The sequence below is a fragment of the Leptosomus discolor genome, chromosome Z, assembly GCF_034619465.1.
Source record: "Leptosomus discolor isolate bLepDis1 chromosome Z, bLepDis1.hap2, whole genome shotgun sequence".
In the NCBI taxonomy this organism is placed as follows: domain Eukaryota; kingdom Metazoa; phylum Chordata; class Aves; order Leptosomiformes; family Leptosomidae; genus Leptosomus; species Leptosomus discolor.
This window is the reverse complement of record NC_141419.1, coordinates 62,207,947-62,228,838: the sequence shown is the minus strand read 5'-3', so window position 1 is coordinate 62,228,838 and position 20,892 is coordinate 62,207,947. Positions and strand designations below refer to the sequence as shown.

Below are 20,892 nucleotides of genomic sequence, written 5' to 3'. Positions count from 1 at the left end.
CTTAGATCCCCCAGAAAATCCTTGTCGTGTGATAGTGGTAAACTCCACTCTTGGTGGATTCACACGGGCCAAAACCTGAACAGTGCTGGAGCAGCAGATGTGCATTCACATTGCCAAACCACTTTAGTATAGTCTCAATTACATGTTTGGATCACATGCTTCATTTCCCTGAGAGGTACATCACGTGAGTTGAATACAAATCAGTACAAGACAAAGAGTGATGGCCTAATATAAATACTTTAGTCTTTCAATAATAATTTTCTAAGGCCTTTTCAAGTCTGTTAGCTTCCACTTCTAGAAGGGAGAAACAGCTGCTCTGCTGCACATTCTCTGTGTTCTTGCCTTACACAGAAAAGCAGCTTTCCTTCTTCCCAGTTTCTTTCTGAATTTACGTTATCATTCGCTGCATTCTTGTACCTATTAAGGAAAACATCTGACTCATACTGTTGAAGAGTATTTTCTAAGAAAGAGCTCTAATCTCTCAATTCTATCAGTTTGTCCTTTCCCATCTTTCTTGGCAGAAATAATTTCTGTTTCTGCATACCATCACTTCACCCCAAGTAACTCTTTACTGACACCCAGGAGCTAAACAGCTACCCCTTTTAGACACTGTTTAGCGCTAGATTTGCTGTCTACAGTTTGCAGGAGGAATTTCTGGCTTATCATCTGGTAACCATGCTCAGAAAAATGTTGTAACTGCTTCGGAATTTGCAGTAAAACAACAAAATCATATGGTAAGTGTGAGCATTCCCTGAACATTAATCTCCTGTAGATGCATTCGTGCAAGGATCAAAAGGTAGCAGATGCCTGACTTGTAATAAACTACTCCTACACCTGTATCTCAAGAAATCTCTTCCCAAACATTTTTTGTGCTGACACAGATTTAAGAAGCCTGTCTTCCTTACATTTGTAATCCCCAGGATATGCAGTCCACACGCTCCACATCTCTTGGGTTTTGGCCTTACCAACAGGAAGGACAACAGTGATATTTCACAGACAATTCCTCATACAGAACTTCCGCTTTTTAGCAGGATTCATGCACGTCTCCTACTACTTCTTAAACTGAAGAAGCAATTTTATGCTTTTATGTCCATTGTTTTTTCTGCTCTGCTTCTCTATATGACTGCTCACCTTTTTCCAGTACTTAATTCTCTGGCTGCAAAATCTTTCATGTCACAGACAAGTCCAGGTGGAGTTCACACAATTGTCCTGGGATTACTGTTGGAGCCTCTGTATACACACTGGTGAAAATTAACTCATACTTGATCTATTTCTTGTTCTTTCCACTGGGCATTCTCTACTGGCCACTACAGTGAGATAAATGCCCAGTCCAAGGTGCAGCTTGTACAAGGACTGGAATGCTGTACCAGCCGTATCACTTGCATTCCATGTGCCAAAGTACGAAACTCACTTTCAAATATGGGCTGCTTCTTAACAAAAGGTTGTTTCTGTATCAATTTCTTTGGCCATGGGAGGAGGAAAACACTGTAGGACAGGCCTCCTCCACTTTTTGTGTTTGTCTACTGAAGACTCTTCTACGATCACCTTGCAGAAAAGCACTCTATGGACTAGAACAATATTTTGAAGGCATAACATGTAGTTGAACTGTAGAACACAGGCCAGACAAGCCTCAAACTATTGTAAATTTAGTATTGCCATGTTGCTAATACGAATTGACTTTTTTTTTTTATAAATAGGTGTAAGCAATTCCTCCTCTTCAATAGCTAAAATTTAATATAATGCTAAAAATACCTACTGTTTATAATGCATAAAGTGACTCCACCATAATTCCACTCTTTACTTATTATAACCAAGACACCCTGTGACTACATAGTAATACCCAGTCACTAATCACTCTTCGATAGGCTGTTTTACTGCTGCATGTGATTAAAAAGGAGTGAGGAGTGATTCTATAAATACCAACATGTTAAGAGGACAGGATCTCAATGTATATGCCAGTACTAGATGCCCATGACTTACAGACAACCAAAATATTCTGATCTTATACTTGTACATTTCCTAGAAGGAATCAATATGAACAAATAATAAAGAAGTATACTGTCTTCTTTTTATTTATCAATACTAACAGGCAAAGTTCTAAAGCTGAAGACAATCACAAAAATGACAGTTGTGGTGATTCCTTTCCTGTCTTGTGCTATTTAATTTTTATAAATGCTACCTGTCAGTGCCACTCAGATTCCTGAAAACAATTTCATTCTCTAACTAATTATTCTTCTTTGTAAAAAGCAAGAATAGGGGAAAACAATCAATAATCTAGTTGTCTAACCTTTAGTTATGGATGGGATGCTGGAAGAGGAGTCAAGGGACCAAGGATCCTGTTCCCAGTTCTTCCATGATGCTACGAGAACTCTACTTGTCTTTATCTGCAAAAGGTGGAAAATCATATTTATGCACATTTTAATACACTTTCTGTGTAACAAATTTAATTTCAAGGAATATTATAAGCAATGAATTACATTTCCTTTACTTTGCTTTTACATACCATTTCCATTTAACGTGTTTAGTTCAGCTGTGACTGAAATAAAAGATACTGTAAGAACAACTACTGCAGAACTTCTGGACCAATCATACATGAAACAACAAAGTATCCTGGTTTCCAAGTTTATGCCAGACATCCAGGTATGACTACTGATCAGCAAATTTAGTATTTTGAAAAAAGAAGACATATTTATCAAGAACTTAAAGTTTGGTTTATGCCACTGTAGTTTCAAGAAAAATATTTAAAATAGAACATAATCTATGCCACATTTACAAAAGTGGCCTCTTCAACAACTCGAAAGTTTTTATTTGGGTGCCAATGCTTATAAAATGATCATGAACCTAATATACAGACTTAAGCTTGTATCCTGCGCACAAAAGTAACGACCATTAACAAATCATCATGTTCAAAATCATTACAGCAGTTTGTCTTTCTACATTTTCAAGAGAGCTAAACCAAACAAAAGTAGGAAATGTACAAAGAGAGTAAAGTGCCAGATGTGAAATGTTTTCAATAATCTGGTTTAAAGATCATGTCTTGACAGCCAAGACATTCTGCAAGTGGTATAGTCTTATAGGATGACTTGAATTTGACACTGCTGTGTACATGGTTTACAAGTGATATTTTGATGAAAATGTTAGTAGGAGCCTAAATACTAATCACAAACCCATCCCAAAAACTGGAAACAATTACTATGAGGGAAATATCGTCATTACACTGCTGAATAGATTTGTAGTGCTTTCAGAACATGCACTATTCTGATCCCACATCTCAAGGATATAGGAAAACTGAAAAAGTTACACACAGCAATGACAGAAACTGATTACATCCACATAAGAAATAATTTAATTTACTATGTCTCTTTAGTCTACAAAAGAGACAACCAACATGGCAAAGGCTACACAGGCCATATGAAAAATTAATGAAGAGCAAAGGCTTACTGCATCTTACAATATAAATATTATCTAGACCAAATGAAACTAGCAGGTGCCAGGTTCAGAAACAAACAGCACATTAATTTACACTGTGTGAATCACAGAATGTTAGGGGTTGGAAGGGACCTCAAAAGATCATCTAGTCCAACCCCCCTGCCAGAGCAGGACCACCCAGAGCAGGTCACACAAGAACGCATCCAGGCGGGTTTTGAACGTCTCCAGAGAAGGAGACTCCACAGCCTCTCTGGGCAGCCTGTTCCAGTGCTCTGTCACCCTCACAGGGAACAAGTTTTTTCTTATGTTAATGTGGAACCTCCCATGCTCCAGCTTGCACCCATTGCCCCTTGCCCTGTCATTGGCCATCACAGAGAAAAGCCCGGCTCCATCTTCCTGACACTCACCCTTTACGTAATATAAACATTGATGAGGTCACCCCTCAGTCTCCTCCAAGCTAAAGAGACCCAGCTCCCTCAGCCTTTCATCAGAAGGGAGATGTTCCACTTCCTTAATCATCTTTGTGGCTCTGTGCTGGACTCTTTCAAGCAGTTCACTGTCCTTCTTGAACTGAGGGGCCCAGAACTGGACACACTATTCCAGATGTGGTCTCACCAGGGCAGAGTGGAGGGGGAGGAGAACCTCTCTTGACCTACTGACCACAGCCCTTCCCATACACCCCAGGATGCCACTGGCCTTCTTGGCCACAGGGGCACCTTGCTGGCTCATGGTCATCCTGCTGTCCACCAGGACCCCCAGGTCCCTTTCCCCTACGCCACTCTCTAACAGCTCAGTCCCCAACCCATACTGGTGCGTGGGGTTGTTCTTTCCCAGATGCAAGACTCTACACTTGCCCTTGTTGTATGTGATTAAATTTCTCCCCGCCCAGCTCTCCAGCCTGTCCAGGTCTCACCAAATGGCAGCACAGCCTTCTGGTGTGTCAGCCACTCCTCCCAACTGGAGTGTTGTGTCATCAGCAAACTTGCTGACAGTGCACTCTGTTCCCTTTACCACAGGATGCTGTGGATGGTAATAGTTTAGATGCGTTCAAGAATAATTCTAGAAAGGACTGGTCAATTTCACCAAGAAAAATACACTTCATAGCTGTCTGAGGAAGACTCTGGTTCACAGGTTAGTGGGTACTAGAAGTGTATTAAGGCCTCTTAAGCTCTTTGGAACTGCTACTGTTGACTGCTTCAACAGTTGTAATGCTAAGACAGATGGACATGTAACTACTACATAGCTACTTATTAATAAGTAACTTACATTTACTTATTAATATTACTTATTTTGAATCAGTAAACTCACTTCAAGTGCAGCTTACAGAGAACAGGCTACATGAATTTAAGTCTTTCGTTAGCACCTCCTGCTGTTCTTTTAAAGGAAACAGACTCATTGTAACATTTATGCTTCAATAAAAATTATTAATTTACTTTAAAATCAATTTGGGCCACTAAAATTCTACACTACCACAAAATATAAGTAAAACCAGCTATGAAACAAACTCTGTGATGAGGCTATGGCCTCCCTTCAAATTCCTGATTTTAGTAAGTTTCTGACCTTCTTACACGAGGCAGGTCAGTTTCTCTTCACTTACTAAGTATCAGGAGAATTTTTTTCTTCACTTTTCGCATTGTACTCTTTCCTGTGTCATACTGTGAAATCAGTGTGGGTTTGAATGACTTGACAGTAACACACTCGGTTTGAATAAGTAATTCTATGACTCCTAATACTTGTGAAACTTAATTGCTTCTAGTATGGTATAGCCAGAATCCCTAGAAGAAGATGGCAACACACATAGACATGAGTTTGAACAGTGAGGTAAAATGAATGCAATTTTCTACTCAAAGCAAAGGAAAATTATTGTGCAGAATATGTCCATTTAGGAAATATCAAATATATCATCCAAAACATTGAAAGTTATTAATAAAGTTTTGTACATAATATAGTGTCTGAGTATCTGTATATAATAGCTGAAAGGGCCTAAAAGCAAGGCATTTTACAAGCTCTGAAAGTTGAGCATGTTTTCTTCAAAGATTGATTTATAAATATATTTGTATGTGTAATTAAGTGTCTTTTTAATTTCAAGAAAAGATGCAAGTAGTTCTGTTTTTTCACTGTCTCTGAGTATAATCTACTTTTTTGAGGTTTTGTTCTATAGGTAGCACTACATATTTGGCACAAAGAACAAAAGATATGTAGCAAATTGTCAATGGCCATTTACTCTCACTTGAAAGTCTTACTCTGGCTGACATTATTGGAGAACTGTGACGGGAAGAGGAATTTTATTTACAAAAAAAAGACCAAAATTTGTTTTTACCAAATAGTGAATCACGCAAACCCATTACATAGCAGTTTCAAGCCTTTGTCCTATAGGATTTGGAATGTGACTATGTGTTCAGAAAAGAATAAAAGTCCATGAAAATTCTAATCAAACTAAACCAAACTTCACATGTTGCAAAGCTTATGCCTGTCAAATTATAAATTATTTTTAAAACAATTACAAAATATTATTGTACTAATCTGGAAAATTTCTAAGAAATCATTCAGGTACGTAGCTTGCGGTTTGAGTTCCTCAATTAAGCTTTTCTAACTTTGCTCTTTATTAGAATTAATTATAGCATAAATCTTTCTACTACATTAGTACACAGAAAAATGTCATGCAAGCTTTTTGTCTCCATCCAGGCAGCCTGTAATAGTAGAACCTAGTCTTCAGCTTCCCAAACAGCGTGATATTCACGCTACAACAAACAAAAATTAAAAAGGAAAACCAGCCATTTTAATAGAAGAGAAAAATACAAGAAAGTCAGTCCCAAGGTTCCACCAGAGAAATGGAAATAAAATGTGTTGCTGGTATACGTGGTTTCAGAGTATGTAAAATGTCCATGAAGAAACTGCTATTCTCTGCTGTCTTCCTCTATTGGGAAAGCCATCTGCAGCATTCAACTGCAAAATACAGTCAGATTTAAAAAGCCTCAATATTGTAAACTCTGTCAGGCAGATGCCACTTACTCCTAGGTGTCTTTAAAACTGATTACATAACAGCTCTAATGTGCATTAGGAAAAATGTACTAGGTAGCTTTTTCTAAAATAAAAACAAACCTCTCACCCCAAAACTGACAGCTTCCACCTTTCCCAGCCCTGAGATAAGATGGAGGTTGCTGATCACCTTCCATAAAATAAGAGCTGCTAGACAGGCACCTTTGCTTTATAGGTCAAGTCTCAAAAGACACCAAAACCCTCTCCATTTCCAAGAACACTGCAGCAGACATCTCTGAACTCAGCTGTTTGCAGAAAATAACCCAAGGGTTTTTATCAGATCAAAACCTGAACCTAAGAAAACAAACGCTGAATACATTCCATAAAAAGGGAAGGTTTATGTAATGTGACTTATCCCCACCCAAAGCACTAATAAGGCCTCCTTTAATAATGTGTGATGTTTTAGCACTATCCTTCCATATAGACCAATTAAAAGCTAAAGAAAAAAATACAGATCTAGAAAGTATGACTGGTGAAAACAGTGGGTGGCTTGTTATGGCCAGATAGAAGATTAAAGAACGACCTTGCTACAGTTACCAGATGTGTGGAAATGCTGTAAAAAAAGAGAGTAACAACCGGTTCAACAGATCTATGAGCTTTATGACAAAACGTTTTAGTCCTGAACAGCAACCAGTCTGACTTAGACTGGTGTCTGGAAAACCATTCTAGCCTTACCACACCACTGGAGATTTTAGGCAATATAACCAAACATTCATTAAGAATTGGTGAAGTATGAGTTATCCTGCCCTGTATCAGGAGGATTAACAAGACGGCTTTCCTTTCAACTCCTAGCAAATCATCTGAAATGTAAACCACAAAGAAAAGCAGAGAGATTAAATAATTTCATTCTACTATATTCCAAAAGTTGAGATGCATCTGCATTAAGTAGGAAGATGTGTGTGTATATATATATATATATATTCTGCCATGGTGTAACAGATACACACATCCTTAAACTATTGCAAACACAAAGAAATACAGCAACTTGATTTATTATACGCAGATTCTTCTGCATTGTTGCTAAACAGTACACTGGTCCAAAGTTACTAAAATACTTAAAAAACTATACATTATGTAAACAAAACATAAATAAGACAGCATAGTTCTTTGTACACATACTTTAGTACAGATTGTTAGGAATTCATGAATATGTACAATTCTATACCACAGACTGCATTTTTACAATGCATAAATATTTTTTCTTACAGAAACAAATCAAAAATAAATTTGACAAATAAAAAGGAGATATATACTGTCATAAACACACTGACAAACAGTCCATACTGTAAGATGGAACATGTGCAAAAGGCTAGATTTCTCCAAACTAAAATGTTAATAAACTCCTTGGTCATTTCTGACCATTTTACTAAAGAACTCTCTGAAAACTCTCTGACAACCTAAATAAGTTTTTCTTCCTCCTAAGTCCCAGAGGTAAACAGGAAAGAACTGTAATCTTAAATAATTTTGAGTAGATCAACTGATTCAAACAATGTAAGAAATTATTCAATAATTACAACTTCCAAAATCGGAAGAATGCCCCAAAATTTCTAAGTGGCTCATTTGCAGTAAGTTCAGGATGCAGCTTTGTCAGGTTTATCAAGGCAGGACGACTGAGATGCAGGGAAGACAGTGGTAGAATTTCTGGTTGTGGACACAACAACAGGAGGCAGTGATGAAGACAGGGAAGAAACTTTTGATGCTGGAGTATTTATAGCATTCAAAATGGCTCCCTCTGGACTGACCAACAGTTTTTTGATAGAAGTGTCTAAATGAAACACTGAAGTGTTGCTTGGTAAATGAGAGTTCGGAGGACGAATGGCAGAAACCACAGAAGATGTAGCTACAACATGAACAGGAGATTTTGTCACTGAAGACACAGACAGTGTCGCTGCAGACAGTGGGGTACATGAGCTAGCTGGAGTACTAAATATCTGGGGTGTTGCCTGTACAATGGGTAAAGCATCTGCAGACCCAAAAGAGTTCACAATTTTTGTAGAGCTTTTCAAAGGATGTTTTGAGATTTGCCAACTTAATGAATTACTTGGTGCTAGCATGATTTTCGAGGTTATTTGATTAACAACTGGTACATCTTGAGCCTCTTGACCATGGTTAACAGCTAAAGGAGAAGTCTGTTTTGTATTACAAGAGAAAAGAAGAACATGGCTGCCAGCTCCAAGGCCTTGTGGTGGAACAACAAAACGAGTACCATTAATCATTATCTGAGTTCCAGGTGCCAAAGGCATACAGGTGTTAATGACTATTTTCTGTTGAATGCAAGGTTCATTCAACTGACCTCCTGCCTTGCTTGTTACCGTTGGTGAAGCTGCAGACAGGTGAACGGTAGAAGCACAAGTGTAAGCATGACTTTGCTTCTCTGTACTGGTAGGCACCTGCTGGCACTGTAGGGAAGAAAAACTAGGAAAACTAACGACTTTACCTGTATTTGGTGATGGAGGGGGCAACACACTCTGAGGTTTGTGAATACCTGCATTACTTGGTGTAGCAGCTGAAACTCCTGATGACTGAAACTGAAGCAGTGTGGGCAACTGGGTTTTTGGTACTGGAGGAGAAGCTGGAACTGCTGCCAACTGAGAAACTGTATGCAACACTTTGTGGGGGGTGGCTAGAGATCCAGGCAAGCTAATGACTGGAAATTGCAAAGCAGATGCTAAGTTTTGAGGAGATACTGTTGGTTGCGTTGTTGAAATCAGCACAGATGAAGCAAGATGTCCTGTTTTCACAGTTGATATACCCACAGTATTTCCAGTATTTGATGTACACAGTCGATTACCCAGAATTGGCCTCATTCTTGAGGGATCACTTCCACCAATCAAGACAGTGGGTTGTCCCCCAGAAGTCTCACTTGATGTTACTGAAATAGATTCTACACATGTATTTGCTGTTGTTACTGTAAAGGCATTTTCAGCTTTTGTTGCAACACATACAGATTCATTAACTGATACATCACTTTGACTCACAAAGCTTGGAACAGGAACCAAAGTACTACTACTTGCCAAAGATAGTGCCAAGCCCACGCTCTTTTTGTCCTCTCCCTTAGAAATAGCAGAGTGCAATATATTAACTGGTGGAGCCTGTTGTACATTGCCTTTAGTATTTACAATGGTTTGACCTATATTTAGTCCAATTTTCACATCTTTTACTTGAGCAATAGTTGGTGATGAATTTATTCTTACTGGTGCTCCCACTGTAGATGGGATCAGAACCAACTGTGGTTGCTCTGTGGCACTAACAAAGGGTTTGCTTAGGGAAGACGGAAGGTTATGTTTCAATGACTCTGCAACTAGATTGGTGGTTGATGGGCCATTGGCAATCTGTGCATTAATGAAAACCAACTTCTGAGCATTAACACCAGTGGATGCCGGGGAGGGTATAATACTGACTCCTGATGCCCCACAGGGTGATAAAATGGGTGGATTTGTGACTAATGTAAGTTTCTGGACTGGAGTACCACTGATCAAATCTCTGTCTGTTGCTGAATTAGACTCGGATTGTAGAACAGGATTTGTTTTAGTATCACCTTGTTGCTGCCCAGAAGAATCTGGAGTTATGACAGTGTTATTTTGTCCAATGCTAGTCACACTAACAGGACAGTTTGGAGTTGCTGACATCAAATTGCTAGCTAATGAAACAGAAGATAAAGGAGAGGACACATAGCAGGAGTTCTCCATTACATGACCCAAAGTTCCCCCAACAACAGGCTGATGTAATGCAAATTTGATACTTTTCTCCATTGCCTGGGTAAAATCAGCTGGGAAAGCTGGAATGTTAACAGAAGAAGGTGTTGAGGGGGCAAATCCAGAAAGAGACAATTGTCCAATAGGTGAGAGGCTAGATGCAGCTGTTGCTACAGACGGCAGAGTAGAGCATGATAATGCTGTGGTTTTTGGCACAAGAAAGGCCTGAAGTTGAGGTGCATAAGCGAGAACTGAACTAGAAGATAAAGTACTAGGTGAAATCTGTTCTGCATTTGTTCGCACTTTAACAATTCCTGTGTTTCCACCTCGTGTTGTGACCAGAATAGATTGTGATTCTCTTACACACACCGTCTTCAGCTCTTGCCTAGTTTCAAAGGAGTCAGTTATCCGCTGTGACGCAAGACTACGACAGGCAGAAGCAGTTTTTGTAGATCCATTTAATGCCGTTGCTGATATCAAAGACTGGCTAGCTGTAGGTGAAGACACAGGGAATGTGGCAGTTGAAACTGTAGTCTTGATTTTGTCAGTTTCAGTTTGGCTCCCCTTAATTGTTGATGGTAAGTTATCTGCTGAAGTTACAGCAGGCAACAGTTGTGTAGTGTTGATGGGACCAGTCACTTGTGACAAGTGGGTAATACTCTTGTTAAAAATTGTACTAGGTGACTGAGTGGTAGCATTTGTAGGGCTTGTTACCAGAACAGGTGTTACTGAAACACTGACATTTGATATTTCTGGTGAAGTTGTGCAGTGGAGCTCAGATGATTTTTGTTGTAGTGACTGAATATGCTTGGACACAATTTTACCTTCCTTCTGCTGAATAAGAAAATTTTTAGGTAAAATGATAACTTGTTGCATGACTTTTTCTCCAGTTTTAGGGTCAATCACAGGTTGCATTTGAATTTTCACAGAGCTGTTGTGAAGGTCTACTGGTACACAGTGGCCATTTGGCATTTTGTATACCATTTGTAAAGGAGTCTTTGAACTGGTCTGGCAGGGCAATGCTGGTTTTATCAGTGATGATTCCAAAGATGATAAAACTGGCTTTTCAAAAGTAGATACATTTATGCCAGGGGGAGGTGACAGTTGATTTGTTAAGGTCACTTTGTTCCCAGTATTCTTGGCAAGCAAGGCCTGGATGGGTTTGGTCCCTTTCAGAAAGTTTGATACTGATGTTGCAGGATCTGTCAAGGAAAATGATTCTAGAGCTGACCCTTCAAATTGTTTCAGCTCAGTCAAATAACTATCTGGCTGCAGGCTACTTTCTGAACTCTGGACCACAGCCTCATTAGTGCTCAGCTTAGCTTTCTTCCTTGGTGAAAGCTCATTAGTGCTTTGATCCAGACAACTACTTTGCTTGGACTGTCGTTTAACACACTTGGGTAGTGTCTTCTGTATTTCTTTAGAAGTTGGTTCTTTTTTCAGAATTCTGTTTTTTCCTGCAGGTAAATTCATCTCTAATAGTTTCAGTTCATCTGCAAGGATATTAAAACAGAAACTGTGTTTTACATGTTTGCAACTGATAACTCTATATAACAATTTTACAGTGTCTAGCTAAAGGCAAAATGCTAGTTTGCAAGTGTAAGGATATGTGGAAGGAGAATGCTTCTTTAAAGGCACCCGGTCAAAGAACTTTTTCAATGCAAAAAGGGGAATAGTAAAGAAAGGAGGAAGTCACAAACAAGAACATACAGGCACCCAAACCTGACCAGCATGGGAGACTGTAAGGAAAACCAAACCTGGTCACTCACACTAATTGATGAAGGCATGTGAGAATGTTTATTCCAGAAAGGTTATCTTGAGGAAAAAGGGAGAAGCCAGAAAAAACAAACACAGAGAGACACAGATCTAACAAAACAAACACGAAGGCAATGACAAGAAACAACCTCAGCAATCACACCAATTGATGGGCTATCAACAAACCGCAGGTATCGCTTTCCAGGACTTTGCAATTGATATGACTGAAAACCAGGAGAGATCCTGGACACTGGGCTGGGAGGGGGTGAGGGAATCAGTAGAGCTTACAAACCCACAAAGGGATGTGCAGAGGAAGTAGGAGCTGCAAGGATGGAGTAGGAGGTCATAGCCTTCATGCCTGGTGCTGGCTGCTGAGGGGCAAGTGTTTGTGTCTTCCAAAAATTCAGTGTGCATGTGTGTATTCACAGACAAACTTCAAGCCGGACTAGGTGGTGAGCTGGGGTGCCTGGAGTCTGGACTGGCGTACCAGGCAGACTGGTGCGTGTGGGGTGCTTGTGGGACAACGGTGTGAATGCCACATGTTTCATGCTGAGCATTGAACTGGACCAGCCAGCAAGCAGGGGATGCATGAAGTGGGTAAGAAGTCCCAAGACACAGGCAAGGGTGCCAGGTGGAGAGAGGGGCTGTGCACTGAGGTTTTGCCAAGATTTTGGCACTGCGGGGCTGCAGAGCAGCCTCTGTGAGGGGAGGCCAGGAGCTGCCCTGTGCCAGACACAGCTGTCTCCAAAACAGATCCACTGAAAGACATGGCTGAGCCCACTAGCCAAGCTGGTGATGCCTCATTGAAAATGCTGCACAGAAGAGTGTGAGAGAGGAGTGAGGAAAAAATGTATGAAAAACGACCCTAACCCTGTAGACACCAAGGTCAGTGAAGGAGGAGGGGAAAGAGGTGCTCCAGCCACTGGAAGGGATTCCCCACAATCCGTGAACCAGCATGACCCTCCTCCCATGAAGGACCATGCTGTCACAGGTACCTACACTGCAGCCTGTTGAGGACCTCATTGCACAGCAGGTGAATATGCCCTGAAGGATGCTGCAGCCCATGAAAGCCTGCACTGGAGTAGGCTACTGACAGGAACTGTGGCTTATAAGGGACTTGCACCTCGAACAGTCTTATCCCAAATGACTCTAGCCTGTGGAGAGGACCTACACTGGAGCAGTTCATGAAGGACTGTATCTCATGGGAGGGAACCCACACTGGAGCAGGGCAAAAGTGAGAGGAACAAACAGCAGAGATAATGTTATGAACTGACCTCAACCCCCAATTCCCGTCCCCCCTCTATGCCACTTGACAGGCATGGAGGTGGAAGACTGGGAGTGAAGTTGAGCCTGGGAAGAAGGTGGAGATGGGACAGTGGGTAAAGGTGGTTTAGTTTTTGGTTTTGTTTGTCACCATCCTACTCTATTTCTAATTGGCAATAGATCAAACCAATTTTCCCCAAGGGAGTCTGGTTTGCCTGTGACAGTAACTCGTGAGTGATCTCCCTGTCTGTATCTTGACCCATGAGCTTTCCCTTCTTATTTTCTCTCCTTGTCCTGTTAAGGAAGGGGTGTGACAGAGTGGCTGGGTGGGTGTCTAGGAGCTAGCCAAAGTCAATCCACCATAAATGTAAATTCTGAGCAGGCCTACTATGTTATCACAGAAACAATAAAGCACAAAAATAGCAAAAACTTGCATTAATCATAATGTTCATCTTAGTCATCTGTGTCCTCTTCTAGCCTACACCCGTCAGAAATGCATCACAAGCTATTTCAGTATTATTACAGTAGTAGTTAAGGTAAAAGGTAGGTCCCAAGGAAAAATTAAACTCCTGAATCAACTTGATTCAGCTCCTGAAGCTATCAAATTCGAGTAAATGCTTACCATTTTCTAGGTAATCTTTTTTGGGAACTTCCACATGTTCTGCAGACTCTGAAGATTTACTGTATACTACTGCAAAAGAATCTTTTCCAGAATCAACTTCACTCTCATCATTACTCCACAATTCTCTGGTAAATTTATCATGGTCTGGATGTCTTTTAAAGTCATCATAGTCCTTCTTCAATCTAGACCTTGAAAACAAGAAAACTAACTTTACTAAAGACTTTCACACTTGTTAAAACATTTTCTTTATTTGTATTTGCTGCCACACAAGAAGTTAATTGCCTGTACCCTTCAAAAAAATTCAGGGTAGCTCTGTCTGCAAGTCTCTAAAATCCAGAAAATGTGAAGTGACAGCGATGTCCCTTCCCTCATCAAAACTGAATTCTGTGTCATTAAGTGCTCTTAACAACAGGCAAATGGCTGAGTCAAATATGACCACGACTGTTTTACTGCATCCATCTTCTGTTGCTACCTTCATCTTGTATTGTGACAAATGTACCTCTATGGACTCGAGTATTAACTGTAACAAGTCTACTCTTTCCTCTGAAGGCAACCCTGACTAGAGAATTAAGTAAACCTTGTTTTTCTTAAATGCATCATGCTTTTGGCCTAGTTACGAGACTGTAATGTAACTCTCTGCTTTGAGAAAACTTTCTAATCTCTGGGTCATTAGAACAGCTGCCACTGTCATTTCCATAGGTTCACACTCCACTAAGGAACGTGCATATACTAGAAACACATAGCTGCTTCACTCATTTGAGCACCTTTCAGAAACACACCCACTTACCTTGATACTCCTAAAGTGCTACAAATTTCCATTGTCCCTTCTTCTAAATCATTGTTTAGATGAGATCTAAGGGGTATTTTAGTGTACAGATACAGCAAACTACAGGATTCAACTAGTATTTAGCAAACAAGTAAGTAGATTATAGCAATTAGCACCTTGTGTGGACTAGACTCTTACGACAGTAAGAATAAGATCTTAAATTTACCCATTCTTATGCATTAAAATAACAGGTTTTTGCATGGAGTGCAGTAATGGCCAGCTGCTCCCTAAGGGGTGGAGTGGGGAGAGGCGAGCATGGTATCACAGCTCACAGGGCATGAACCTCACCAGCCAGGACCCATCCCACTGTCCCTGAATGAGAGAGCAGAGCAGGCCTAGGGGTGGTAACAGGGTTCAGCCCAGAGCCCAGACCAACAGGCAAGTTCCTGGTGCTGAGGCAGGTCTGAGGCCAAGCTGGGAAGTCAAATCACAGGTTCAGATCAGGATCAGGTCCAGTGATGGCCACCAGGGTCAGGACCCAGTCAAGTGATGTCTGGACAGGTCCACAGTAACGACATAGCTCCAAGGTCAGTCTGAAGGTAACTGCTGTAGTTGAGCTGGAAACTGGCAGTCCTATGGCAGAGATTGAAGGCTGCAGAATAACCTGAAAGGAGGCTCCTGGGCCCATGGGCAGGTGACATGGATGGAGGGCCTAGGTGAGGCTGGTCATGGTCAGTGAGACCTAATATTTTACTCATAGTTTTGACACTCTCACTGACAGAAGACAACCTTGAAGTCTGTATGAAGATGTAGCATGGATGATACTTCAACTGTCTCACTAGGATTCTGAGCTTGAGGTCTAGGTGTGGAAAAATTATAGAAGGATGCTAAGGAACCATAGAAGGACACTAGAGAATCACCACTGTACTAAAGCTTCTGGACGGGAATTCCCTTTTTCTTTTGAGGAACTTCTGCTGTGGGGCCTGCCAGTGGGTACAAGTAACCTTTCCTTTTAAACCTTGCTGCTGTTCAAATACCATTCAACATTATACTCTGTCATAATTTTAAAAGACCAGAGGACCTTTCAGAAGGGGAAAAAAGGATTTTGATCATAAAGAGTGATCCTACTAGTTAAAAACAAAAAATCAAAAAGGAAGGAAGGAAAACTCCAGACTGTTATTTCATACTGAGGTCTTGCACAAAAGAAAGGAGCTCAGTCCAGCCCTTGGTAATTTAGAAGTCCCACACTGTCATTCAAGTAGTAGATGTTAGTAGCAGGCTGGGACACCACATAGACACTGCAACTGCAGCCTGACTTCTGGTGGTGTTGCTGTCTACAATAGCATAAGCAATCTGTACTCAACTGCTTTTTTGCTTTCACATGACATCTTTCTCCACCACTGTCATTGGTGCTAAACAGCTGCCTAGCAGCTGCAAAATGAATGAAGTTGAGACATTGATCTAACCCCTCCCACCCATCCCTCCTTCCTCCTCACAATTCATAAAGATTGTTTTTCAGCTGGAGCTGTTCCCTGGTATACTACGTGTCTGTCAAAACAGTTATGTCACAGAAATACTAAGGTAGCATTGCTGAATAAATTAGGGTTACAGCCTAAAACATATATCCTGAGAAATTTGAGTTAGGTTAATCTCAGAAATGATCCTCCACTCGTATGCACATGCTTCTCTAGCTACCTGCACACATACATGCAAGACCTCAGCCACTTAGTTGCAGAGTGAAATTTACTCACATTAGTCACACCTCATTTATAGTATTTCTACACACTTTACATGACAGTTCTATTTCCATATTCTATAACCACATTCAACAAACAAGAACTAATACTAGGCACCAAAACATTCCATAGCAGAATTTATATAAAAGATAAAACTGGAAACACCATGTACTGGAGACGGAAATCCTTTCTAACAGTATTACTATCTGCTGTACTTCCAAAAGGAGTCTGAAGTGCTATAGACAGGAAGAAATGAACAGATAGGGTAAATGAACAGAAATTTGAATAGAAACGAACACTAAAAAGCAAAACTTGTACTTTGGTCCATTATTAAAAGCAAAATGTTCAACAACATAATAAATGTCCAAAGAAGGATTTTAATCCATACATGACATCAATAAAATGAGCTACAGGCCACTGTAAGGTCTCCCCGGAGGCCTCCTCTCCCCCAGGCTGAACAACCTCTGTCCTCATAGGGGAGGTGCTCAAGCCTCTCGGTCATCTTCATAGCCCTCCTCTGGACCCACTCAAGTAGGTCCATATCTGTCTTGTGCCGAGTGCCCCAGAGCTGAACACAGTACTGCAGGGATCTCACCAGAGCAGAGGGGGAGAATCACCTCCCCTCCCTGGAAGTCTTCAAGGACAGGTTGTATGGGGCTTTGAGCAACCTCGTCTAGTGGACCCATAGCAGGGGGGTTGGACCAGATGATCTTCAACGTCCCTTCCAACCCAAACCATTCTATGATTCTATACTAAGGAACTAACTCTTAGTAGTTCTATCTATTTACTGTCTTTGGTGCTATGTTGTTGGGTTTTTTTAAACATAGTACCTTTTACAGTTTTCAGAATTAATTCTTCACCACGTAACTGTAAATTGCTTCTTTTACATTCAATATTGAAGAAGCTGCCAAACTTTACCTAACATTTGACACAGAGTTCAAACTTCTAATCATTACTTGCTTTTTAAATGTCTATGTGGCAAAACTAAGGTATGATATTGTAGCCACAGCTGTATGGCTAACAGACAACAATGGCACCAAGCTTCAAGACACAATGATGATACCAAGTCAATATCTAGTCTCTCCAGGATTTATAATCTGGGTTGCATCTTCACTGCTACTAATATCTGCCCTTACTAGATTTAAATCAGTCACCGCTTCACTGGTATTTCTGACAGACCTCGTTCCAGATGCATTTCAAATTTACAGGCTTACAAACACCTGAAGACAATGTTTTAAGAATTGCTTTGTGGGGAATTCATTAACAACAAATTTAAGTAGCTTTAGACAGCAAGTAGTCTGACAAAGTATTCTAAGAAACCCTGGTCCAGTTTTCCAGCACCTCTTAACCAAATAAACAGCAATATACATCACAGCGGCATTGTGACCGAAGTATTGATAGGCATGCTTAAGAATCCCAGAGCATTTTAGAGGAAAAAGAAAATTAGGAGGTTAATCTCAACTTTATTTAGAGACAGGAAGTCTGGAACATAATTTTTCCAACTTAAGCACTGCCAGTACCTCACTCCTCAAAGTATTTTCATTTAATTTATTTGAGAAGCCCAGTTACTGATTAGTTCATAAAGATGAATTTTGTTCTCTTTTCCACCCCATGCACTACTATCAAAAAAAGAGCAGCTAATTACCTGTTTCTTTGAAATGCTTTCATTAGCTTTGGTTCCCATGGTAACAGTTCATTAAGCAGTCGCATCAGCGTACCATGTAATTCCTTAACTGCTTGCTTCCGGTGGTACCATCTTCCCTGCAAACATAAATACCATTTATTTATCATCGCATTAGACCTGATTCTTGTAATATTGTATCAGTACTACAGTAATCCTGGTACACCAACACAGTATATGAGGAAAATAACTGGAAGAAAATATTAGTAAGTTTCACACTTACATCTACCCTTAACCTGTGTAAAGGTATTAACACTTTCACTTTATATTGCAGACATATAATGTTCCAGTACAAAACACAATACTGTTAGGATGTTCACTTTTTACAGGTCAGACTTAAAACTGAAGCACAATCCTATGAACACAAGTGTCTACAATTAATTAAATAGGTAGTAATCCATTCAGGTCAGGCAAACTAACCATGTATATACACTTTTAATAATTAGTGACAAAATTTCTACAGAAAATCTCACTATAATCTCATTTAACATAAGTGATATAATTTATATTATTATTTTCAAAACCAATTTACTACAATTTTCAGGGATAAAAACAGGTTTTGCATTCCATTTTTGTATTTTATTTGAAGCTCTAGATAAAGGTTTTTTAAAAGTTTTGCAAATTCATCATCTATGAAGTTAGAGACTATGCAGCAAAGACCAGTTTTCCAACATAAAAGCCTTAAGCTTTTAACTCAAATGTGTAATTAAAAATGTTTTTATTTTCCAAACTGATATATGTAATTTTATGATCTTCCATGAAGAATTCATGTTTTAATAAATTTGGAAAGGCTGAATGAGGATAAAAGGCATTGGGAAATTATACTTAGCATGTATATGTATATATACAGTGCAACCATGGTGGCCATAATGCTGCAGAATACATCTCAACACTCCAGACCCTCCCCTTACAAGTACTTTTTTCCCAAACTTCATTCTCTAGTTTATTACATAAAAGACTGAACAATGCATATATATGTAACAGCTACAAAAAGAGATGTGGTATACTTCAGTACTTCTGCCACTCTACTAGTTCTGTGCATTTTACATAAATGAGGATTTTGACTTGTCAGAGTGGATGCAAGACAGTAAGAGACTACGGATATGAAAGGAAAAGCAGCAACAATTGGGAACTTACTTATTTCATATACATATTTAGCTTTTGATAGAGATCATATTCTTCACAGCTTCCTGTGGTCCAGCAGACCAAGAAATATAGGGCAGGAAAAGCTGGATAAAGCTTGACATGGCTGCCTTTCAGCAGTCTACAACAATGATCTTCTGTGGACTTTGGAATAATTCCTTTCTACATATTTCATCAGATCTCCAATGTACAGCAAGATCAGTCAGGCTGAATGCTTGTTTGAAGACCAGGCATCTATTTTTTATGGATAACCATTTACATGTTACATAAGAAAACAAATAGCTACTCCTTCATTCTTCAATTAAAATTACAAAAGCAAAGATTTTAAGTAGGAAATTATGTCAAATTATCACATAATGGCTATTGTTGAGCACATAGACAAGCCAGTATTCTAATTTCCTTCATTTGTGGCCAGTCATATTTGCACACGTAATGCACTGCAGCATAAAACCTGCCACTGAGCACTGCAACAGAAAACTGCCCTTGTGTACACTGCAGCCTACCAAGGCATCCTCCTCATGTTAGCTATCAACAGAATTAATTAATAATATATGTAAGAATATTATGTGCACAGATTTATCTTTCTTGTAAGATATACAAAACATTTCACAGACAGTTTTAAAAGGATGAATTTACATACTACACAGTGGACTGTATCAAAACAAAAATCAAAATGGCAAAAATAAAAAATGTCACTATCAGGATATAGAAATGCTGTACATGCATTTGGTACAGCAAAGTATGGAATGTGTGAAAATGTAGTATTAAAAAGATATGAAAAATTACTATGGAGTAAAACCAAGAAATCATTCACTTCTGGGACTCATCTTTAAATAAAGCTAAGATCTTGGTTTAAGTGGGGGAAAAAAAAAAAAAAAAAAAGAGTACTTATGAGTCACATAAATATCAGCTGACCACCAAGTAAACTTTGAAATGATAACTGTATCATGCATTGAATAGCCACACAAGTAGAAGGCTTAGTCAAGAGCAGACTTCAACACTTTACTGCCTTCATTAATAACTTCAAGGAAGAACAAATACAAGTGACTTTTCTCCTTGCTTACAAAAATGAACAAAAAAATCCTCAATCCCCTGCCCCCAAATCCTAGAGTTAGTTTTTAACAAAAATAGTGTCCTCTGGATATAACCTCCGGAAAACTCCACTTTTGCCTCAAAATAATTTTAATGCAAATATTATAGCAACGTAATTTTAAAACATGTAAATTCATTATTTCCTTGTATCCCAATTACTCATTTTTCTTACTGGCATCTAGGAGTTGACAATAAACCTGTTAGTGGAAACATACACAAATTTAAGCTATGAGAAGAATCTTCTTTCCTCAGAAACAGTCAGGACACAGAACAAATATTGGCCAAAAAAAGACAGAACACCCCCCCCCCCACTTCTCTTAAATTACTGTGGTTCAGTTGGTTTTCTGTGCAAACATGTAAGATTCCTGCAAAGCCCAGATGTTACAAAAATGATCTGCTATTATTCTTTAAATATTAAAACAGTAAAGAGGAAGGGACATAAAAGTCTATAACCTTAAGACACTTCACTACAAAACCTATAATTACCTTTCCTATGCAATTTCATTCTCTAACACAGTCTCATACTTATTCCAGGGGAAAAAAATAAAAGGCAAATCAATAATTGATAAAGCTATGACTTAACTCCCTACTTCAGCATTACATCGCTGCCTACTAATTTCTACAGGTAATAAGCTTGCCTTTACAAATGTCTGTGTTGCAAACTCTTCTCA

The 20,892-nt window shown here is 39.4% G+C and overlaps 1 protein-coding gene across 1 annotated transcript in view; it reads right to left on the bottom strand.

The window, feature by feature from the left end:
- Positions 1–7,765: 7,765 nt before the first annotated feature.
- BRD10 (bromodomain containing 10) overlaps positions 7,766–20,892 on the bottom strand; it is a 54,192-nt gene continuing 41,065 nt past the window's right edge. Inside the window, exons 6-8 of the mRNA XM_086479525.1 lie at positions 17,951–18,066; positions 13,804–13,991; positions 7,766–11,656 (exon numbers count right to left, since the gene is read on the bottom strand). Of these exons, the coding sequence (XP_086335651.1) occupies positions 8,040–11,656; positions 13,804–13,991; positions 17,951–18,066 (3,921 nt within the window). The 3' untranslated portion in view covers positions 7,766–8,039. The remainder of the gene's footprint in view (positions 11,657–13,803; positions 13,992–17,950; positions 18,067–20,892) is intronic.